The sequence below is a fragment of the Asterias rubens genome, chromosome 16 (assembly GCF_902459465.1).
Source record: "Asterias rubens chromosome 16, eAstRub1.3, whole genome shotgun sequence".
NCBI classification, from domain to species: Eukaryota; Metazoa; Echinodermata; class Asteroidea; order Forcipulatida; family Asteriidae; genus Asterias; species Asterias rubens.
In genome coordinates this window covers 13,087,025-13,112,377 of record NC_047077.1, presented here as the reverse complement: position 1 = coordinate 13,112,377, position 25,353 = coordinate 13,087,025, and the positions used below count along the sequence as shown (strand labels likewise).

Genomic DNA, 25,353 nt, shown 5'->3' with positions numbered 1-25,353 from the left:
CTTTGACAATATTACCTATAGTGTCCAGTGTCTTTAACTTCTAAAACCATTTCCCTCTAAGATTGTTTGACACCAACCATATGTACAGAGGACAAGACAATGTCTTCAATGACGAACGGAGTCTGTCGATGACGCTTGGAGTTTAAATCCCAGTTATAAACAATATTGAGGCCAATGGCCTCGGGTATAAAGAGGGGAAAAAGGAGAAGAAAGTCACGAGAACAAAAACACAACCTAAATCAGTGGTTTTACCAACGTCGTGATATTAGGGGTTTATCCAAATTAACCATGACGGATATTACTAGCCAAGTTGGTCACGATTTCATCACGGTGGAATAGTTGTGCTGTTGTGATGATAGTGTATAAAAGGAATTGACACACTGGGAGTGTACCTAAAACATAAGTCAGAAAGTTCTGTCGGTGCTGGATCCTCAGGAAACTTGTGGAATTGAGGGGTGAGTTCTTTTATTTGTTATCCACAACTAAATTATTGTTTCAAGAACCAAGTTTAACTTGAAGGGATTATAGTCAGATCATTTGCAATCGTGGCAGTGTCATGGCCGAGCGGTTAAGAGCACCGAATTCAAGCACTGGTGTTTGATCAGCAGGGTGTGGGTTCGGATCCCGGTCGTGACACTTGCTACATACAATTGGGGAGGTAGTGCTCTGTGCTCTACCGACCAGGCTTCGAATTGATGATACCCAAGCCTACATTCGTATGGACTGTAAAATGGGTAACCCTGTTTGAGCCCTGGGAGTAGGTGGCAATGGCCTCTGGAAAAAAATAATGGTAGCCCACACCTTGAAGTGGCCTTAAGGCCTTGTGTGTCAGGCGACTTGCATAAAAAAAAAAAATAATAATAATACAGAAAACAAAATATGGGTTATGGTGTTACCAAAAATAACACAAACACCTTATTTCCATCAGTGTTTTTGTTGGCAAGTGAATGTAACAGTTTGACACTTATTAGTGGATTCTAATGCCAGTAAGAAATCATTTAAATTCACTAATTTTTCAAAAACTACAGCACCTCAGTAAGTAATATTTATCTTCAATGAGTAAGTTTAATGTTAACCTGTCGACATTATGTTTTGTGTTAAACAAAAAAAGACCAAAACCATACTATAGGCACCTAATTGGTTACAAATATTTTTACTTTGCGGAAATAACGAATGCCTATGTCAGCTGAAACTTCCACATTGTTTGACTTGTTATGTAACTTTTGATGCCTTTGTCTGTAAAACGGCATAATGTTGGGTTGTCAACCACCACTTCTTCTCAGAACAAACACTACTGAAAGAGATGACACGTGTTGCTGCGGCAAACCTCAGCTAATTGAGCATAACGGTGACAAAAACGACTACAATGTGAACCTAACAGTACGAATGATTGCACATGCCATTTTTATGACCCTATTTACATCGCTTGATGTATGATTATTGACGCAATGTTCGCGCAATAAGCCGTCTAGCCGCAATAAACTCCCCCGAATGTGTTTTATATAGCTATAAGGTTAATTAGAAGAACACACAAAGTTCTAAAAATAATGACAAATTCTCGTCACGCATCGTGGGCACAATTGGCCGGCTAGCTCCTGGAGCTTTTTTCCATACAAATAAGAGATTGATATTATGTATAATTATACGCAGACAATACATCACATTAAGTGCGTGGATGTTCCACCGATCGGGCGCAGATAATTTGGGTTGATTTAACACTGGTTTCTACCATCGTGGTAAAGCAAAGTAAGTACCTTACATAACTTCACAATTTAAATTTGTAAGAACGTTGGGAATATGACGAACTTTTAAAGAGACAACAACATTGCCGACGTTACCTATGAATTTTCGAAACATGTTTTCTTCTTTTAGAATGTGGTTATATTCATCAAGGAAGAGTACCTTTCATGTCACATTTTACGTTTGTAACAGCGTTGTGTATTATCTGACGTACTTTTGAAGGCAGTGGACAAAATCATTAATTAGCATAAAACCTTACTTGGTAACGACTAATGGGGAGAGGATGATATAGTATAAAACATTGTGAGAAACGGCTCCCTCTGAAGTAACGTAGTTTAGAAGTATTTTCCACAAATTTGATTTTGAGACCTCAAAATAAGAGTTTGAGGTCTCGAAGTCATATCAAGCATCTGAAAGCACACAACTTCGAGTGACAAGGGTGATTTTTCTTTCATTATTACCTCGCAAACTTCGACGACAAATTGAGCTGAAATTGTCACAGGTTTGTTATTTTATGCATTATGTTGAGTATTATTGTTATTATTATTATTATATTTTTTTTTTACCCATACACCGATGTGTGTTAGCACTGTATACTCATCACTTTCCCGAGTCCTGTGGAAAAAATATCACATGCATGTTACTCGGGTGGGATTCAGACCCACGACCCTTGCAATTCTAGAGCAGTGTCTTACCAACTAGACTACCGAGGTTGCCCGGCAGCTAGAGGCAGTTCAAATCCTATGTTTTGGCAGCGGGTACCGCAACGATATAATAGATATTAAATTTGCATCGGGGATAAAGAATATTATATATATATATATATATATTTGTTTTACCCATACACCGATGTGTGTGAGCACTGTATACTCAGCACTTTCTCGAGTCCTGTGAAAAAAATATCACATGCATGTTACTCGGGTGGGATTCGAACCCATTATGTTGAGATACACCAATATTGCGAAGACTGGTCCTTGACAATTACCATTAGTGTTTAGTGTCTTTAAAGGGTCTTTGTACTTTTTGTAGGACAAAAAAAACACAAGGTCTACAGATTTACACAAACTTACGCAGTTTGTAGATAATGATAGTATAAAGCTTCCCCGAAAATATTAGTTGCTGAGGTGCTGTAGTTTTTGAGAAATGAGTAAAACAATGTCATGAAAATAATTTTCGTCTCACTGATCATGAGACGAAAGTTATTTTAACTTGTAAAAACATATTATCATGACATTGTTTTACTCATTTCTCAAAAACTACAACACTTTTAAGGCAAGTTTTCTACTATCATTATCTTCAAACGGTGTAAGTTTAATGTAAATCTGTGGACATTGTGTTTTGTGTACACAAATCCTTTTAGTAGACACAACTCTGAGTGTTGATATTGTATGAACACTCTAGAAAAAAAATCGTTTTCATTTTAAATTGTGCCCGTTTATATGAAACTGTTCAGTAGATTGTGTACTACAATTTTGTTTTGTATCAAGTATTTTATGATAAATCGCCTAACATCACAAGGCCGAGGTCCACTTCAAGGTCAGGGCTACACTCAACTGTATTTTGGCTGAATACCATAATCAACTGTTACCAGGGGCACGTTCGAATTCCGTACAGATAGGAATTAGTGTCATCCACTAGGAACCTGGGCACAGTTTCATCATACTGTTAAGCAGAAAAAACTGCTTTCTTAGCAAACATTGAGTTGGGCAACCAGTCACAACAGTGTAAACTAATTTTGGTTAGTAACCTGTTTCTGGCAATACTGGTCAGTGCTCGGCACGTTTTCAGGTTTTATGAAATGTTAACCTGGGGTGGATTTCACAAAGGTAGTCCTAACTTAGGACTAGTCCTAGGCGATGCTAAGAGATAGGACCAGTCCTAAGTTATGATGGGTTACTGGTCCTAACTTAGGACCAGTCCAATCTCTTATTATTGCCTGGGACTTCTCCTAAGTTAGGACTACCTTTGTGAAATCCACCCCAGGTCTGTAAACCAAAATGCAATACCTTCCCATTTTTATGATGAAGCATAAAGATTAAGTGCCTTGCTCATAGGCACAACTGTCTTGACCGGGATTCGAACCCATATACTGATGCTGCCAATGCCAGAGCTTGGATAGACGGCTTGGCCATGTCACGCCATGCATCATGGTATACTAGTCATTGACACCAAACTTCAAACCAATAAAGCCAGCTGGAACTTGTCTACTTGATAGCTAAAACCAACCAATTGATAACGATTACAATCAAATATATCATTGTCAAGCCATTATGCTTGGTTTTTGAACGGGCAAGGGCATAAATGCTTTTTCATCGTGGTAAAGGGCACCCTGAGGAAATGGAAATGATATGATAGATCATTTCAAGGCAGAATTGCAATAACCAAGGGGCATGGGGGCAATCGCCTTCGTTGCCCCCGTGAAGTATCATTGTTGATTCGACACCACGGTGTATAAGTTGCACACATAAATACACCCACTCGAATCCCAATTGACATCATTGTTTTAAAAGGGTCTATGTATTTTTTGTTGGCCAAAAAACACAATGTCTACAGATTTACACTTAACTTATCCGTTTGATGATGGTAGAAAGCTTCCCTGAAAATATTAGTTGCTGAGGTGCTGTGGTTTTCGAAAATTTGGTAAAACAATGCCATGAACATAGTTTTCGTCTCAGTGATCATGAGACGACAATTATTTCAGCATGTAAAAACGTATTTTCATGACAATGTTTTACTCATTTCTCAAAAACTACAGCACCACAGCAACCAATATTTGAAGATACGCTTTCTTCTATCATTATCTTCAAACTGTGATAGTTTAATGTTAATATGTCGACATATTTTTGTTGTGTTTCAAAAATATACCCAAATTCTTTGAATAACACCAGTGTAGTTGTTTTGACATAATTTAGTCTAATTGTAACACCCTGTGGTGTAAATGTCGATTCTTTTTGATATCAATTGAGTCAATTTTAACACCCCAGTTTTTAAAGTGTATGGGAGAAATGTTCTTGAATTTAAAGGCAGTGGACACTATTGGTAATTACTCAAAATAATTATCAAAATAAAACCTCATTTAGTAACGAGTAATGGGGAGAGGTTGATAGTATAAAACTTTGTGAGAAACGGCTCACTCTGAAGTGACGTAGTTCTCGAGAAAGAAGTAATTTCCCACGAATTTGATTTCGAGACCTGAAGTTTAGAATTTGAGGTATCGAAATCGAGCATCTGAAAGCACACAATTTCGTGTGACAAGGGTGTTTTTTTCTTCCATAGTTATCTCGCAACTCCGACGACCAATCAAGCTCAAAATTTCACAGGTTTGTTATTTTAAGCATATGTTGAGATACACCAAGTGAGAAGACTGTTCTTTGACAACTACCAATAGTTTCCACTGTCTTTAAATGAGTATAAATTGTTTTGTTTTTTTCTTCCTGGTACGTCATACAAATTTAAAGTTTGTTAATGTTACTTTTTTCCAGCAGGCGTTTCGAAAATGGCTGTGACCAATTGTTTAGCTCTAATTAGTTTGCTGGTGTTGAGCGTAATCCTCGGTTTGTGTTCTGCTGCGCCATTGGACAAGGTGAAAGAGGACAGCAGTAAGGCTATCGTTGATTGGCCAATAAGAGACACAGAGCAGTTTGAATACAACCCTTTAAAAGGTAGGCCTTTTGTACAAAGTTTGGAAATGTGTGTTTTAATATTTCCATCCAGGGCCCAATTTCATTGCGCTGCTTCACGGTAAGCAAACTTGCGTGCTTACTGTAGCGGAAAAAAATGCTTAAGCCTTAGCGTATTTCACAGGTTAGCAGAAAAATTGGGCGGCAATATTGCGTGTTTACCGTGGGTTTGTATTGCGACGTCATTTTTTTCGTGCGGTAAGCACCGGAAGTTTAGCATGCCTTTTCGTGTGCTTACGGTTAGCAGCGATATGAAATAGAAATTGCAAAGTAAGCACAAAATCGGCCGCTAAGCAGCGCTATGAAATTGGGCATATTCAATAGAGCTGGTGCTCTCTTAATGTAAAATAGTGATAAAGCATTCTTTGAAGAGCCCTGGGATGGGTATTAATAAGGGGCATGTTTTGGGGGTTTCGTGGTCCCCATCTCTGCACTGCATGAAATTTGACGCACAAGGGTTTTCAATGGTACTGAATCCGAATTTGGTTGTTGCTAAGCTCTAAAACTGCACAGTTCGTGAACAAACCAATTTTGGGGTCATTTTTGGTCAAAAAAAAACAGTTTTTTTTTTGATAACGTCTGTATTCACTGGGACTATTTACCCATCGTTCACGGCAGTGCAAGACCCTTTTCCAAGTGTTTAATGTGAACGATGTCAATTTTCCCCTTTTCTTTCCGATAAACATGCATAGGCCTACAACGAAAATCCATGTTTTTTTATTGATTGAACATCAAGTACAATGCCATTTGTTTTTCGTTGCTACGACGTGCGTGTGTGTCAACCATAGATATAGAATTAAAATAACTAGATCGGCCGCGCGTACATACGCGCCATTGCCTGTGTAGAAAAAGTTGTTGTTCGCCATGGACGCGATTAAAAATTTCACGTCCGAAAGAAGACGCGCGAAAAATGAACACGGGACGGGAGATAGTCTGGTTCCCAGACCCAAAAATCTCCGACTAGGCTCTGTCGAATTTTTAACAAGAGACGTCAAGGAATCTTTGGTCAGGGGACCAGACTAGACGGGAGATAGGCCTTTGACGCGCTAAATGTCACGTGCTGACGGCAAAAAGTCACGTGCTGGCGACAACGCACAGAAAATGTACATGGGAGATAGGCAAAGGCGGCCCCGTGCCAGAACCCGTGTATGTACGCGCGGCCGATCTTGTTATTCTCTTCAATACGCCTCTCTTAAAGGGTCTATGTAACTTTTGTAGGACCAAAAACACAATGTCCACAGATTTACACTAAACTTACACAGTTTGAAGATAATGATAGTAGAAAGCTTCCCTGAAAATATTACAGGCTGAGGTGCTGTAGTTTTGGAGAAATTAGTAAAACAATGTCATGAAAATAGTTTTCGTCTCATGAGACGAACATTATGTTAATCATTTACAAACATATTTTCATGACATTGTTTTACTCATTTCTCAAAAACTACAGCACCTCAGTAAGTAATATTTGAAGGGAAGCTTTCCACTATCATTATCTTCAAACCCTGTAAGTTTAATGTTAATCTATGGACATTTTGAAAAAGTACCCAACTCCTTTAATACTTATGCATGACGTCACAATTCCTACCCAAAATGAGGCTATACGCCTCTCTTAATACTTATGCATGACGTCATAATACTTACCCAGAATGAGGCTATGGGCGCACTTCCCCATCACTTGCAGTGGCTGCGCCCATCGCCTCGATTTGACTTAGCATTGTGACGTACCTCATGCATAAGTATTAAGAGTGGCGTATATCTATGGTACCAACATTTTATTGTCAAATGATCGAATTCTTAGTATTCCACTTGCGCTTGTGTGATAACTTATAATTTCTTCGAACGAGCCTGTAAATCGGCATATTTTTATTCAGCGGTTTGAAGAAATACACTGTATGTTAAATGGTACAGTGTGGGAACGAAACACAATAATGCTTCAAATGACGTCACCCACATCGCAGGCTTCCGATGATTTTTACATCACTTTTTGTCGCAGTAATTGTTTGGTGCAGAATTTTCGCCAAGCAACGGCAAGTAATGGATCTTCTGTATTTTATTTCATACCTACATATAAAAATTGCGTGGTCCAAAAGTTGGGGTTACGGTTTTGAACAATTCTAGCGATCAACCCATGGTCTATATGAAGGTCAACTCTTTTTCGAGTGATTTTTTGACCTTTTTGAGTGATTTTTTATTAATTTTTATTTTATTTTATTTTATTTTAAATCTTTAGACATTATACACAATAGTTACAAGTTGTACAGGGGCTGTCAAGGTTAAAACAAACGTATAAAAACTGTCATCAAAAGATGTGTAAACCAGACCCCTGCCAACGATAAAAATATAATTATACAATGATTGCACTGAAACATTTTTAAAATCACACACAAGAAAACATTAAAACACAAGCAAAACCAGACTATTGAAAACAAAAAACTACACCCACAACAAAACACCGCAGCGATAAGAGGAAGGGACAACAATGTCAAATAAAAACCATAGAATGAACTAAAAACCCTCAACAACCAAAATAAAACTCTGACCTGGAGTGAAACCCCTCTAAAAGAGTGAAATAACCACCACTCTTTTTGAGGAGCCATATAACGGACAGCTCGAAACGTAAAGGGTGGTGTTTTTCACTCTTTTACATTTAGAGAGTGTCCCTTGGGGTTTGAAAGTTGATTGGCAGCAATAATGTATTATCATAAATTGCAGAGTTGTTTGCAGTACGGTTTTCTGAGAAAAAAACAGAAAGAGAAGCATATGTAAAGGCACGTGGTACCTTTGGTAATGAAATTATTTAAAGGCAGTGGACACTATTGGTAATTGTCAAAGACTAGCCTTCAGAGTTAGTGTATTTCAACATGCATAAAATAACAAACGTGTGAAAATTTGAGCTCAATCGGTCATCGAACTTGCGAGATAATGAAAGAAAAAAAAACACCCTTGTCACACGAAGTTGTGTGCGTTTAGATGGTTGACACTTCTAAATTTGAGGTCTCGAAATCAAATTCGTGGAAAATTACTCCTTTCTCGGAAACTATGGCACTTGAGAGGGAGCCGTTTCTCACAATGTTTTGTACCATCAACCTCTCCCCATTACTCGTCACCAAGAAAGGTTTTATGCTAATAATTAGTTTGAGTAATTACCAATAGTGTCCACTGCCTTTAAGGGACAATTTTCCTTTGTTGTATCCCATTCCCAACATATTATGCATACAATAACTAATCTGTGAAATTTGGCTCGATTTGTCATCGAAGTTGCAAAATAATATAGATATAAAACACCCTTGGTGCAAAAATGTGAGTGCTTTGAGATGCCTGAAGTCTCAAACACTACGTCACTTCAGAGGGAGCCGTTTCTCACGATGGTTACACTCTCCATTCCTGTTAACAAATAACTATTTATGCTAACAATTATTTGGGGTAATTACCAATAGTGCTTACAAATCTTTACACAACTTTTCTTTCACGGTAATTAATGACATGTTCAAGGGGCATGTTTGTCTGCGCGCTCAAAATGCAACGCACGTGTCAATTCTAAAGATCTTCCAGGAATGGAGAAGAATAGTTGCTGAAAGATCCATCAAATTTGGCCGTTTTAACGCATTTTTCATAAAACGAAGGTCACGTGGGTTATCCGAACCACTTTTTTGGTTCGGATAACCCACGTGACTTTCGGAGATAGTTTTACTTCCAGCCGTATAAAAAAATAAATTAAAAATAAACTACTAAACAAAATTGTCTAATTGTTGGTTACAATTATTCATGAATATTTGACAAAAGAGACTTTGTATACAGACTGCGGGTAAAAACTGTTAATAATTATGAAAAAGGGGACGTAAGATTCTCATTCAGAGAGTCCGCGCAACGGAAGCGTGTTTTACAGCGCCTCGGCATGGGAGCAATCGGAACGTAAGCCTTGGGGCATATCACGTACACTATGGTAATTACTCAAAATAATTGTTAGCATAAAAACTTACTTGGTAACGGTCAATGGAGAGCTGTTGGTAATATAAAACATTGTGAGAAACAGCTCCCTCTGAAGTAACGTATAGTAAAGAAGTAGTTTTTTACAAATTATTTGTATTTGATTTTGAGACCTCAGAAATAGATGTTGAGGTTACGGAATCAAGAATCTGAAAGCACACAACTTCGTGTGACATGGGTGTTATTTCTTCGATTATTATCTCGCAACATCGACGACCAATTGAGGTTAATTTTTCACTGGTTTGTTATTTTGTGCATAAATGTTGAGATACACCAAGTAAGACTACTGGATTTGACAATTACCAGTATACAGGGTCGTTATGATGGTACATCTTTACTCAAAATAGCTATAACCCCGTCAAGAAAACAAAAACAAAAACAAAAACAGAGATGAACAATTTCCTTATCAATTACGTTATTTCACTGTTCTACTTTTTTTGTTAATAAGATGACAAAGTCAAGCGGCAGAGGTTTACCGGCATTGCACCATTTGATCTGATGGGAAAACGAACTGATGGTGAGTTACTCGACTTAAGAAAAATTGATTACGGAACGACAGTGTAGTCCATGTTCTCTTTCAAAAACAGAAACAAATTTACTTACTTCTAAACTTCTTTTGAAAAGAAAAAAAAAAAAAAAAACAGAATTGAAACGAAGGCAATTAACAACGGACACCGACAGACACAAACTAGTTAAAGCCAAATTTAACGAACTTCTTCTTATACAATGTTTGCTTATTTTTGTTTGTGTTTTTAGAAGAAGACAAATCAAAGCGGCAGAGGTTTACCGGCATTGCACCATTTGATCTGATGGGAAAACGAACTGATGGTGAGTTACTCGACTTAAGAAAAATTGATTACGGAACGACAGTGTAGTCCATGTTCTCTTTCAAAAACAGAAACAAATTTACTTACTTCTAAACTTCTTTTGAAAAAAAAAAAAAAAAAAAAAAAAACAAGAATTGAAACGAAGGCAATTAACAACGGACACCGACAGACACAAACTAGTTAAAGCCAAATTTAACGAACTTCTTCTTATACAATGTTTGCTTATTTTTGTTTGTGTCTTTAGAAGAAGACAAGTCCAAGCGGCAGAGGTTTACCGGCATTGCACCATTTGATCTGATGGGAAAACGAAGTGATGGTGAGTTACTCGACTTAAGACAAAATTGATTACGGAACGACAGTGTAGTCCATGGTCTTTTTTTCAAAATCAGAATAGAAAAAATTACTAACTTCTTATTTTCTTTTGAAAAAAAAAAAAGGGAATTTAAACAACCAACGGACACCGGCAGACACAAACTAGTTAAAGCCAAATTTAATGAATTTGTTCTTATGTTGTTTGCTTATTTTCTGTGTTTTTTAGAAGACAAATCCAAGCGGCAGAAGTTTACCGGCATTGCACCATTTGATCTGATGGGAAAACGAAGTGATGGTGAGTTACTCGACTTAAGATAAATTGAATTTGGCACGAAAGTTTAGTCCATGCTCTCTTTAAAGTTTAGACAAGTTTGTTTAAAGACAAACTTAGTTTGTTCTCTTGTATTTTGGGAAAAGCAGGATTGAAAAGGACGAGAAACAACATTCATGTATTTCTTCTTATGTTTATTTTTTATTTATTTTTTTTTGTTCGGAAAAATCCATTTATTAAATACTTTGTTTGAACAAGGTAGGACTTAAACAGACGGGGGAAAAAAAAACGGAAAACTAAAGTCAAATCGAATTAATGTAAATATCTGTACTTTCTTCTTAGTTTTTACGTTGTTTGTTTTTATTTGTTTTTAGAAGAAGACAAATCAAAGCGGCAGAGGTTTACCGGCATTGCACCATTTGATCTGATGGGAAAACGAAGTGATGGTGAGTTACGAAAGTTTAGTCATAAGCTTATTTTTGGAGACAAATTTAGTTTGTTATTCTATATTTTGGAAAAAGCAGGATTAAAAAGGACAAGAAACAACATTCATGTTTTTCTTCTTACGTTTATTTTTTATTTTTTTAAATTCGGAAAAATCCATCTATTAAATACTTTGTTTTTAACAAGGTGTGGCTAAAAAGACGGGGGGAAACGGAAAGCTAAAGTCAAATCGAAATTAGGTAATTTCTGTACTTTCTGTAGTTTTTATTTGTTTTTTACAGAAGAAGACAAATCGACTTAAGATAAATTGAATTTGGCACGAAAGTTTAGTCCATGCTCTCTTTAAAGTTTAGACAAGTTTGTTTAAAGACAAACTTAGTTTGTTCTCTTGTATTTTGGGAAAAGCAGGATTGAAAAGGACGAGAAACAACATTCATGTATTTCTTCTTATGTTTATTTTTTATTTATTTTTTTTTGTTCGGAAAAATCCATTTATTAAATACTTTGTTTGAACAAGGTAGGACTTAAACAGACGGGGAAAAAAAAAACGGAAAACTAAAGTCAAATCGAATTAATGTAAATATCTGTACTTTCTTCTTAGTTTTTACGTTGTTTGTTTTTATTTGTTTTTAGAAGAAGACAAATCAAAGCGGCAGAGGTTTACCGGCATTGCACCATTTGATCTGATGGGAAAACGAAGTGATGGTGAGTTACGAAAGTTTAGTCATAAGCTTATTTTTGGAGACAAATTTAGTTTGTTATTCTATATTTTGGAAAAAGCAGGATTAAAAAGGACAAGAAACAACATTCATGTTTTTCTTCTTACGTTTATTTTTTATTTTTTTAAATTCGGAAAAATCCATCTATTAAATACTTTGTTTTTAACAAGGTGTGGCTAAAAAGACGGGGGGAAACGGAAAGCTAAAGTCAAATCGAAATTAGGTAATTTCTGTACTTTCTGTAGTTTTTATTTGTTTTTTACAGAAGAAGACAAATCAAAGCGGCAGAGGTTTACCGGCATTGCACCATTTGATCTGATGGGAAAACGAAGTGATGGTGAGTTACGAAAGTTTAGTCATAAGCTTTTTTTAGAGACAAATTTAGTTTGTTATTCTATATTTTGGAAAAAGCAGGATTAAAAAGGACAAGAAACAACATTCATGTTTTTCTTCTGACGTTTATTTTTTATTTTTTTTAAATTCGGAAAAATCCATCTATTAAATACTTTGTTTCAACAAGGTGGGGCTAAAAAGACGGGGGGAAACGGAAAGCTAAAGTCAAATCGAAATTAGGTAAATTCTGTACTTTCTGTAGTTTTTATTTGTTTTTTACAGAAGAAGACAAATCCAAGCGGCAGAGGTTTACCGGCATTGCACCATTTGATCTGATGGGAAAACGAAGCGATGGTGAGTTAGATTCATGAGAAACAAATAATAAACTACATTTACTTGGCCTTACTTTAAATATTCCTCGTGTATTCTTCTGAAGCTTTCTATGTTTACTTCAGAAAGAAGAATCTTAAAGCCAAAAAAAAAAAAACACCCTTGTCACACGAAGTTGTGTGCGTTTAGATGGTTGGCTTTACGGACCTCAAATTCTAAATCTGAGGTCTCGAAATTAAATTCGTGGAAAATTACTTCTTTCTCGAAAACTATGTCACTTCAGAGGGAGTCGTTTCTCACAATGTTTTATACCATCAACCTCTTCCCATTACTCATCACCATGTAAGGTTTTATGCTAATAATTACTTTTGAGTAATTACCAATAGTGTCCAAAGATTTGGGTACTTTTTCAAAATGTCCATAGATTTACATTAAACTGAAGATAATGATAGTGGAAAGCTTCCCTTCAAATATTACTTACTGAGGTGCTGTAGTTTTTGAGAAATGAGTAAAACAATGTCATGAAAATACGTTTGTAAATGATTAAAATAATTTTCGTCTCATGAGACGAAAATTATTTTCATAACATTGTTTTACTCATTTCCCAAAAGAACTACAGCACCTCAGCACGTAATATTTTCAGGGAAGCTTTCTACTATCATTATCTTCAAACTGTGTAAGTTTAGTGTAAATCTGTGGGCATTGTGGTTTTTTTCTTACAAAAGTTACATAGACCCTTTAAAGAGGAAAAGTCAAAATATTCAACACTGTTTGTTTTTAGAAAGCGAGACTGAGAAGTCGGAAAAAACAATACAATTAAGTCAAAGTGATTGCAAATACATTCCAGTTTTTCTAATCATGTTGCTTGCCTATCTGTTGTTATTTTTTCTTAGAAGAAGACAAGTCTAAGCGGCAGAGGTTTACCGGCATTGCACCATTTGATCTGATGGGAAAACGAAGTGATGGTGAGTTACTCGACTTAAGACAAAATTGATTTTTAATCGAAAGTTAGTCCATAATTATGTTCTCTTTCAAAATCATATGGCATATTTCCTTATTTCTTTTTCAAAAAAGCAGGACTGAAACGACGGGAATAAAAACAAACACCGGAAGACACAAACTTGTCAAAGCAAGCAAAACCAATTGTAACAATGTCTTTATTTCTTCTTACGTTGTTTGTTTATTTTATGTTTGTTTGCAGAAGAAGCCATATCGAAGAGGCAGAAGTTTACCGGCATTGCACCATTTGATCTGATGGGAAAACGAAGCGATGGTGAGTTACTCGACCTAAGATAAATCTGAAATTGAATCGAAAGTGTTGTCCGTGTTTTCTTTCAAAATTTGAAAAAAAAATTACTTACTTCTTAAATATTTTGGAGACAAAAAGCAGGATTGAAACGACGGGAATCGAACGACGAAAAAAAACAAACATTTTTTTGTTCTAAACCATTTATTTGCTTATTTTCTTGTGTGTTTTTAGAAGAAGAAAAATCGAAGAGACAGAGGTTTACCGGCATTGCACCCTTTGATCTGATGGGCAAACGAAGCGATGGTGAGTTACTCGACTTAAACAAAATTGATTTTGAATCGAAAGTGTAGTCCGAGTTCTCTTTCAAAATCGGAAAAAAAAAATACATAATTATTTCCTTATTTCTTTTTGGAAAAAGCAGGACTGAAACGACGGGAATCAAAACAAACACCGGAAGACACAAACTTGTCGAAGCAAGCAAAACCAAGTATAACAATGTCTTTATTTCTTTTTACGTTGTTTGTTTATTTCATGTTTGTTTGTAGAAGAAGACAAATCGAAGAGACAGAGGTTTACCGGCATTGCACCATTTGATCTGATGGGAAAACGAAGTGATGGTGAGTTACTCGACTTAAGACAAATTGAATTTGAATCGAAAGTGTTGTCCATGTTTTCTTTTGAAAATCTGAAGAGAAAATAAATGACTAAATTCTTAAACATTTTGGAGACAAAAAGCAGGATTGAAACGACGGGAATCGAAACGACGAAAGACACACACTTGTCGAAGCAAAAACAAAAAAAAGTATTTCTTCTAAACCGTTGTTTGCTTATTTTTGTTTGTGTTTTTAGAAGAAGAAAAATCAAAGAGACAGAAGTTTACCGGCATTGCGCCATTCGATCTGATGGGAAAACGAAGCAATGGTGAGTTCGTTGTTTATTTATGTTCACTTTTAGTTACAATTGAAAACATTATCTCATAAAAATAGTAAGTCAAATAAAAAGGAAAATTAACAGGGTGTTGCTAAAAAAGAGGGGAAAGAAGAGGCAAATAGAAACGTGGCCAACCACATTGACGGTATTGTATGGAAGACGGGGAGAAACGAAAACGCAAACGAAAATAGACATTCCAACATAGGACTGGGTAGCTCAGTTATCTGAGCGCCGGCATCTTAATCCAAAGGTCAATTTAGTATTGTTTTCTTTGTTCAATTTGAATTTATTTTAAAGACGGTTTCACGAACAACATTAAAATATTTGTGGCTGGTAGAAAAAGGCAGTGATATTCTAAAGCGAATTATCATTTTACTTTTCGAGCTATTCATCAACAAATTTAATTCCTGATAGCTATGCGCCCCATGAAACCTTTGCTCGTCCTTTACTGAAAACAGGCTAACGTAAAACGTAATTTAATTTCCTAAAGAGTGACTAATTGTCACGAATGCAATTTTCAACACTGTTGTTCAGTAATCGAATTGTCCTAACGTTTTCCACCAATGGATCAATTTGTATCAAAATAAGTACACCATTGTCATTCAAACATACACTTGTCAACCACTGTTTCATTGAAACACAAACTATACAACGACTGTTTGAGGTTCCTCATTTATGTTGAAATTCATGCTGTTTACCTGTTAAAGCTGGACGTTAAGTTTCATTTTAAATAACTTCATGTATTTTTTTTACAAAAAAAGTCATTAATACAGACACTGATGTACAGCTATAAAACAATTGACCTGTTTGGCATGGGTAGAATTAAAACTGGTTATTGCGAAAAGATTACACTTTATCAGCATTACCACTAGCACACAGTTTTTTTTTTTTTTAATAGATTTGTTTATATCTACAGTGAGTTTTTTTTTTAAAGGCTTCGGACACTGTTGATAATTGTGAGCATGTAAATTAATTGTGGAAAGAGTAATTAATGGGAAGATGTTGACAATATGAAACGTTTAAGCCATTTGTATGCATCTGAAAGCACAGAAAGCTGTGCAACGAGGTTTTGTTTCTTTCGTTAGTTTCTTGTAACGTCGTTGACAAATTGAACCGGAAATTTGCACAGGGCTGTTCATGTATACTTATGCTGAGATACACTAAGTGAGGAAAACTTATCTTTGGCAGTTACCAAAGGTTTCCAATGCTTTTACACGTGTTGAAACAGTAAAAAAAAACAGCCAAACGTAAAAACTAGACAGAAATAGCCACCAAAGCTTAATCTAACAGTTAAGCGCCACAGTTCAAACAGCGCACTATAATTATAAGCATAAAACCGCTTTCTCATTTCTGGGCCCGTTGTCGATGTATTTATTAATTGATGTATTTATTTATTGATGTTTTCATTGGTTGATGGATGAGTGGAGTAAAAGGCACTTGTTTCGATAAGTGCTTTTTTTTTTAACAGCAAGTTAAAAAAAGTAAAATACAGTAGAGCGATATATAGTAAAAAGCTTACAAATTAATATTACAATAGAAGTACGTATAGTAAATGTAGTCACTGATCCTTATCATATAAGTGCGTTTTTAAGCTGTTTTCTTTACCTGATATTTGACACATTCAAGGTCTTTTTTAAAAACTACAGCAAATCGTCAAAAAAGAAAACAAAAATATAACTTCAGATCAATTAATATTTAGAACATAATAGTAGTATTAAACGTAGTCAATGGTGCTTATAGGTGCATTTGGTTTTGTTTTCCATTGTTCCCGATCATCGAAAAAGTCAAGCTCATTTAACAAAGGGTTAAAATATGCCCTGTTAAACAGCAAACGATAACAACAACCACAGAAAAAAATACGTATAGTACAATAAACCGTAGGCAATGAGGCTTGGCCCGTCTAATTGTTAATGCTTTTTGTTTTCCACTGAGTTTGAATTGCAACCAAGAATAATTCATTCATATATTCATGCATTCAATGTATTTTGGCATATCGGACTGTAAGCAGCAGAGTGGTGGTTTGATACGGGTTATGCACTTGTGCCATTGAGCAAGGCATTTAACCATAATTCTTTCGTAAAAAGTTGGGAGGGTAGTGCACTCTGTTCTACCAGCCAGGCTCCTAGTGGATGATACCCATGATACATATCCTAACGAATTTTGTAGGGAATAACCCCGAGGTGGGGTTTTATTTGGGTTGACAGACAAAATTGGTTAATATCGTACTATTATAGCCTTGTGATATAGTTAAGGGAAACAAAATACAAATAAATGTTTAGCGTCCTTTTTGAAAACAAATGAAAAGAATAGACCATTTTATTTATTTGTTTATTTTATTTTTTAATGGCTGACCGACACATTACTTCTAAAGACAACTGGCTGTGCTTAAAAATAAAAACGTGCGCTTAAAATGCACATTCAAATACATAAATATAATAAGAATAAGAATACAAACTCAGTAAATAAATAAACAAATACAATCAATATATAAAAAGGCCTAAGTGTTCCTTCCATTAAATAAATACAACCCAACTTAAAAGAAAAAAGCCTTGGAAGTTTTGAAATGGCCACTTTTTGAAACTGAATGCTGATTGTCCGCGGACTACATTTCAAATTCACACAGGGATGCCCATTGAGAATATGTGTTCAACAGTTCTGTGTGCGCCATCAACAAAATAACACAGACTGTACCGTAGATTTGGATACTTGTGACTATACATCAGCATTTAAAAAAGGCACTGATGATAAACTGTTTTAACGCTAAACCAGGCACGTGGGGAAAGACCACGTGAGACTGCCCCATCCAATGATATCGCGCCAATTGGATCTTCGCCTCAAAGCATCTGACTTCACCACGTGACTGGGTGATCATTACTCTATTATAAGTTTAGTGTTGGATTTACGTGTACTGTGGGTAAGATTTTAAACTTGGCATGGTGGGAGTATAGTCAGGTGCGGTTTACGGTAGCACCATGTGTAAAGCTTCTGAGTAGGGTTGTTATAGTAGAAGAGCCGGTGGTTGACAACTCTACGTTTCGATCAGTTATATGCTCTGGTCGTCAGGAGAAGAATATGATAGGAGCATACTGATCAAAACGTTGAGTTGTCAAACACCGGTTCTTCTACATAACCAACACCCTCAAAAGAGGTGTACACATAGTGCTACTACAAAGCTCGACTAAACTATACTGTGGGGCACGTCAACAAAAAGCAGAAGTATAAATTAAACTTAAACCATAAGGGAAACATGGTTGCGTTTACCCAGAACAAACTATATGCGACATACTGCGCAACAATAACGGGGCTTCACCATGTAACTGACGCACATTGGCAAGGTCATTATTGTGATGTTTGAAATCAACAATACCAGAAACGCCGGATCATCAATTCATCTGCCAATATTAATGGATTCATTCAGGGATGTTGGCCGTACTATTTTGTGCTTAAAACATGTAATCAACAAACATTGAACTGGTGAAACACCTTGTATAATTCCAGTATATAATACTTATTTAAACATACTTTTGTTTTGAATGTTTAATTGTATCACCCGACGAAAACAATAGATTATTCGGCGCAGAGACCCCAAGTCAGCTAAGCCGTGTGATGTCTTTATTCACGGCTCAACTTTATTATTTTGTGTTCTCTTGATGTGGAGTTATGCAACTCTGTTTATTCAACAACAAACATCAGTAACAACTTACATCAATAAAACAAGATCCAATAAATACTGCTATTATATAGCAGATACAGAGAGCTAGGGGAGTTAAATTCAGTGGACACTATTGGTAATCGTCAAAGACTAGTCTTCACAGTTGGTGTATCTCAACATATGCATAAAATAACAATCCTGTGAAAATTTGAGCTCAATCGGTCGTCGAAGTTGCGAGATATTAATGAAAGAAAAACACCCTTGTCGCACCATGGTCACACGAAGTTGTGTGCTTCCAGGTGCTTGATTTCAAGACCTCAAGTTCTAAATCTGAGGTCTCAAAATCAAATTCGTGGAAAATGACTTCTTTCTCAAAAACTACGTCACTTCAGAGGGAGCTGTTTCGCACAATATTTTATACTATCGACCTCTCCACATTACTCGTAATCAAGAAAGGTTTTATGATAATAATTATTTTGAGTAATTACCGATAGTGTCCACTGCCTTTAATACAAAGACGGTAAATTAATAACATACAAACAAACACAAAAGACAAAAATATTTATGTATACATTTTAGCGTGACCTAATCATGGTGTTTGAGAAAAACAGTGGGTTGAAATTACTTCAGACGATAATAGTAAACTAAAAGTAATAATTTGAATGGAACACTGCCTCCTTTGTTGCTGGTTAACTGCAGTGGACAATCTTGGCTAATTTTAACATTAAAACTTCTTTTGTAACGAGTACGCCCATTTGTACAATGGGGGTGTTTTTTATTTCATCATTCCCGTGCAGCTTCGATGAACAATTGAGTCAGAATGTCCACAGAATTGTTTTGTTATGCATATTATGTTGGGTTACACCTGCCAAGTGATAGCACTGGTTTTGACAGTTATTATCAAACATGTCCCGTATCTTAAAGCAGCTTATATGAACCTATTGAGCAGCTTTATAAGACAGCCGGGCAATTGTTTGTTTGTTTGTTTATTAATGCTCTTTCATTGGATGCAAAATACCTGTTATGACTTTATAAAAATGTGTAGTAGGCGTGGTGTTTATATTATACTATTAATCAGTTGCAAAACCATAATTGAATGCCTGACGTTTCGACGCTTTTTTTTTTGTGGCATTCATATACCTGTAGGTCATTTTGGTTGATGAGCAGTTTGCAACAGCTGGCTAATCATTTTTTTCATTTATCAATGAATTATTACAATGACATGACAGATTCCAGGAATATGGCTGACTTTGACGGGTCACGACTACCCCCACATGTTGCTTTGCTTGATCAAATATGAAAGTGATCACCTGTCAAGTGATTGCAATGTAATTAGCTGGGGGTGGGGGGGTATTTATTATATACTTCATGTATAGAATCCTCTAATCTGATTGGTTACAAATGGAGTCATGGAAATAGCTATCCCCCTTTTTCTATCAATTTGACGTCATAGTGACTACGCCCGTGACTATTATATTGTATAATTATATTTTTATCGTTGGCAGGGGTCTGGTTTTACACATCTTTTGATGGCAGTTTTTATACTTTTGTTTTAACCTTGACAGCCCCTGTACAACTTGTAACTATTGTGTATGTCTAAAATAAAGTCTGTCCCGTTGAACAGATAAGCAGAAATTACTTGTGTCCCAATAAACCAAAGTTAATGTTACATCCCTAACAGATATGTGTTATTATTATTATTTGCCTTGGGGGGGGGGGTTAATGGCCCGCTGCCCCCATGGAGTTGCCCCTGAACACCTTTTAAAATAAACAAAATGGAGGAAATAATCAAGAAAAAAGACTGGTCACCGGGCCGCTATTTTTTTTCTTTTCTTCTGCCCCCCCCCCCCCAAACGGCATTGCAATGATTTGGTAAAAGAGCATGCCAATTTCATTATGACGTAATGTTGACGGAAAGGGCAGAGGAAAACAAATATTGCAATGTCGTTTGGGGAAAAAAAAGTCGCGGGACAGAACAAAAAAACACAGTAGGGGGGTACGTCTGTCCACAAAGAGTAACAACAAGTTTTAACTTGTGTATGTTTTGAATGTTTTTCTTTCCAGACCAGGCAAAGCGTGCGATGTTAACTGGTATTTCAGCATTTGACATGGTTGGCAAACGAGCAAAAGGTTAGTAATACATGCTTGTTGTTGTCACTTCGCATTGTGTCCTCTCATGTCCTCTGTATTCCAATGCTCTTGACACTTTTGTTAATTCCTTAAACCAATGGTTAGCATTACAACTTACTTGGTAATGAGCAATGGAGAGCTGTTGATGGTTTAAAACATTGAGAGAAACGGCTCCCTCGAATGTTTAAAGACTTCAGGCCTGAAGTCTATATTATAGTTATGCATCTGAAGTTGTGTGGAAAATTACTACTTTCTCGAAAACTACGTCAGAGAAAGCCGTTTCTCAGAATGTTTTATACTATCGAACCTCTCCCAATTACTCGTAACACATTATTTGAGTAACCCGGGATCGTAAATAAACTTAGCTCAATCCCTTCATCGATATTTTCCAATATACAACAATTTCGGGAAAAGCCCGTATACCTCCTCGCAGTATAGTAACATTCTTCTTCATTTACTTAAAACAATATTCAATGTTAACTGCCAGATTAACTGATTAAATTATACGTCCCCATAATATATTTAAAGACAACCTCAGCTGTTAGTCTTGGCAAACTACTGACCGTAAAATCCCACTTGCGACATGACTCCAAGACATTGCTGCTACAAAGTTATGTTACCATCTACCGATATTTCTCGAAGTTTTTCAGAACTACCTGATATAGTTCTTTATCCACTAGTTTAAGTTGTCTGGTCAAACCGGATGTATTTTTATTAAATTTATTAATTGGTTTATTATTATTATTATTATTCTTTTGTTTATCGTTTTTATTTGTTGTTCTAGATGAGGAGGAAAAGCGAGCAACACTGACTGGAATCCCTGCATTTGACCTACTTAGCAGGAAGAACAATGGTAGGAACAATTTTACAAATATTGATTTAGATATCTGAGAAAAAAAAAATGAAAGTTATTTTGTAAACATGTGAAAGCTGACTGGTTATAAGCTCATAATATTATCTATTACGATCACCACAGATGGTTAGAAGCAAGGAATATAATGGTTAATAAAGAAACAACTCATTACATTAAAAAACCTTCATGAGCTCTCTATCAACAACTACGTCATAATGATGCAGTGATTGGGCAGGCAAAGTACATGCTATTGGCGATGTGACCTGTGACATGTTTACAAAATAGCCACAGAGCCTGGACTTCCTGCAGGCACGATTTGTACACAGCCTAATGGAAGACATCATAAAATAATACATTCTATGGAGATTGCACTGTCTAATTCTTATCAATTTTTGATATGATGAAAGGGGGCACATCTCAAAACCTGTCCAGCTTTTACTTTCATAATTCTTGGATTTATGTGGAAATTATGACACAAAATGTAAACTTTCCGTATTGTGCCTGCCAGAATATTCAAAGAATGTACAAGGTCACACTTATTGTAAACAATGTTCTCATGGTCTATATAAGATAGAAGTTAGGGTTGGATGAATAAAAAATACAAAGACTGGAGTGGGTGACTAGAGCATCAGCTGTTAAATTACACATCTGTGAAAGTTTTGACTCAAATGGTCATCAAAGTTGCAAGAGAAAAACTAAAGAGAAAACACCCTTGTTAAAGGGTGTATGTAACTTTTGTAGGACAAAAAACACAATGCCACAGATTTACACTAAACTTACACAGTTTGAAGATAATGATAGTAGAAAGCTTCCCTGAAAATAGTACGTGCTGAGGTGCTGTGGTTTTGGGGAAACGAGTAAAACAATGTCATGAAAATATGTTTCGTCTCATGAGACCAAAGTCACCTGGAAATATTTTTTTTTTTTCTTTCAAACATAAGAGTATATGCGTATATACGAATAATAAAACAATTTTTTTAGTAATTGTTTGTCACGAATTATATGTTTAAAAAATATATAAAGTTGTTTGGGGGCTGACTCCGCCTACCCCTTTTGTGACGTCAATCGAGGCAGACTTTGTCTGCAATGCGTATAGTAAACACACGTGCAAAGTACATGTACGTCCAAGTCGTGAGTTGGTACATTTCAAAAAGTGTTTTTCTGCATTCAGCAGCAATACACCTGGTCGGCATTGCCGGGAAAAAAAATGTTTTTTTGTGTAAACGTACAAACTCACGACTTGGTCCGTACATGTACTTTGCAATTGTGTTTACTCAACGCATTACAGGCAAAGTCTGCCTCGATTGACGTCACGAACAGCGCTCTCTCGGGTCGGGGTCTACTCTTAAATTTGTAAATAACATAAGAACTGATTGTTTAAAACCTTAGTTAACTGTTTATTCACATTCCACTCATCAAAACACATATATTAGTGACAAAAGCTTTATTTTGAAAAAATACCACTTCCAGGTGACTTTTCATGACATTGTTTTACTCATTTCTCAAAAACTACAGCACCTCAGTAAGTATTTATTTGAAGGGAAGCTTTCCACTATCATTATCTTCAAACCCTGTAAGTTTAATCCTTTAAAAAAATTCTTTAAACAAATTTGTGCTTTCAGATGCCTTACATTAAAAGACTACAGGCCTGAAACCTGTAAAATATTTAAGTAACAATTTACCTCTTTCTAAAAAAACTACTTTACCTCAGAGGTCAACCTTTTGCTGAAACATTAAGCGATAACTGTACTCTGCCCGACTTTGCTATCATAAGCCTGCAAAACGACTTCCTAAACCCTAAATGGAACGGTACCTCCCATTCCCTCACTGCCTTTCCCTGATGTCATTCATTCCACAAAATGCATTATAACCATTTATTATGAAACCATTACTTCATCTCTCCCTCAGAATTCGACACCGGATCACTGAGCCCTAGTTTCTTCACCAACGACAAGAGAGACGACAAGAGAGATGGAGGTAAGATTAGACGGAACCTGAGCTCCGAGTCTAACAAGGTCTTTATGAACAAACCTAGATTTCAATAGCCTAGATTTTCCGACCTGTGGCCGGCTATCTGTTTCCTTTCTTGATACACCGTGAAATCGAATTTACCGTCTCGAACATGGAGGACGTTTGTTATTATTCAGTATAGAGCCAAATAAGTTGCCGCTGTGAGAATGGCAAAAACCATTACAGACCGACCGGGCATTTTGTGAGTTGGTGCGTAAAAAGTCTACATTACTAAAAGAGAAGTTATGTAGGGGGGGTTGAACATTATACAAAGCTGTTGGATTAAATACTCAATGCACTGGATACTTTTGGTAATTACTTTAAACAATTGTTGGAATTAAAAACTAATGATCTCTAACAAGCAATGGATTTAGCTGTTGATTGTATGTAACATTGTGAGAACAGCTCCCTCTGAAGTAATATAGTTTTTGAAAAAAATAAATAATAATAATTGATTTGAATTGAATTCGAGACCTCAGCTGAGGTCTCGAATTCAAACACTCTTAAAGCGTGACAAGGGTGGCAAGGATAGTTCCCCCCCCCCTTTTTTCTAACAACTTCGATGACCAATTGAGTTCAAATTGTTACAAGTCTTTTATGTTATGCATTTGTTGAGATACACAAAGTGAGAAAACTGGTCTTTGACAATTACCAAAAGGGTCCAGGGTCTATAAGTGCTACCAGTTGTGTTTGTTTCTTAAACACGGTTAATGTTTAGTATGGACTAAAACACAAATAAATACAAAAACGTAAAACATCGTCCATACCTCTAATCAGAAGCGAGTTAATTTATTGTGTTGAGGTTTAACATAACAACCACACGGTTGCTTAAATTAAATTGGAGACTTTTGAACGCTAGCTGGCAGCAGACTTACCAGGTATAGTTACACTGCCCACGTACTTCTGAGCATGCGCACATTTAACGTGATAAATAGATTTTACCCAGTAAATATTGCCACTTTGTGTTCCAAAAGTCATCCACTATATATCAATAAGTTTATAATAATGTTATGTTTTGTTTGAATAATTTCAGGTGATGGGATACGTTTCCCGGTGCTAATCCTCTCCGACCCGCTCGACGTCAAGCTAGGTAGAGTAGTGTAAGGACGTACAGGTACTAGACGACATAGACCCTTTGATGGTTTTCGTGCACCCCTTTAGTAACCCGATTGTAAATAGGACTTTGTCACACATATTATTATACGAACCCAGATACATTTAACGGATACACTGATGCCAGCTGTTCCAGATTTGATTGTTCATTTACCTTTCGAAGTTTCATAATGTCATCTTCAAAACTGAAATGCGTGCGTTTTCTAAGAATCTTTGTTCAAGTATTCCCGTATCATCTTAATCTGCGGCTACAGCTACTGCTAAGGATTCCGCTAAAGGTATGCTCATGATATGCCATTAGTTTAGCGTGATACAACGTACTTTATCATGATGATGTATCGTACTTTAGACACATGGCCACTATTGTTAATTGTCAAAGACCAGTTTTCTCACTTGGTGTATCTCAACAAATGCTTAAAATAACAAACCTGTGAAAATTATAGCTCATTTGGTCGTCGAAGTTGCGAGATAATAATAGAAGCAACAAGAAAGAAAAAAAACTTGACAGACAAAGTTGTGTGCTTCGAGACCCCAGAATTAGGTTCTGAGGTCTCGAAATCAAATTCGTGGAGAACTACTTCTTTCTCGAAAACTACGTTACTTCAGATGGAGCCGTTTCTCCCAATATGTTATACTGTCAACCTCTCCCCATTACTAGTTGCCAAGTAATGTTTTATACTAATAATTATTTGAGGAATTACAAAATAGTGTATACTGCCTTTAACACGACATTCACCGTACTTCATCATTATATACTGTACTTTAATGAACGATGA

At 36.1% G+C, this 25,353-nt stretch overlaps 1 protein-coding gene across 1 annotated transcript; it reads left to right on the top strand.

Moving 5' to 3' along the window:
* The first annotated feature begins 1,684 nt into the window (after window positions 1–1,684).
* Window positions 1,685–24,609, top strand: LOC117300599. Its single transcript, XM_033784260.1, has 18 exons — window positions 1,685–1,746; window positions 5,226–5,402; window positions 9,853–9,921; window positions 10,161–10,232; window positions 10,476–10,547; window positions 10,770–10,838; window positions 11,189–11,260; window positions 11,892–11,963; window positions 12,243–12,314; window positions 12,593–12,664; window positions 13,534–13,605; window positions 13,842–13,913; window positions 14,121–14,192; window positions 14,739–14,810; window positions 20,536–20,601; window positions 21,386–21,454; window positions 23,363–23,431; window positions 24,498–24,609. Exons 2-18 carry the CDS (start codon window positions 5,237–5,239, stop codon window positions 24,566–24,568), a joined length of 1,299 nt encoding a protein of 432 aa, XP_033640151.1. The 5' UTR covers window positions 1,685–1,746; window positions 5,226–5,236; the 3' UTR covers window positions 24,569–24,609.
* The last annotated feature ends 744 nt before the right edge of the window (window positions 24,610–25,353 follow it).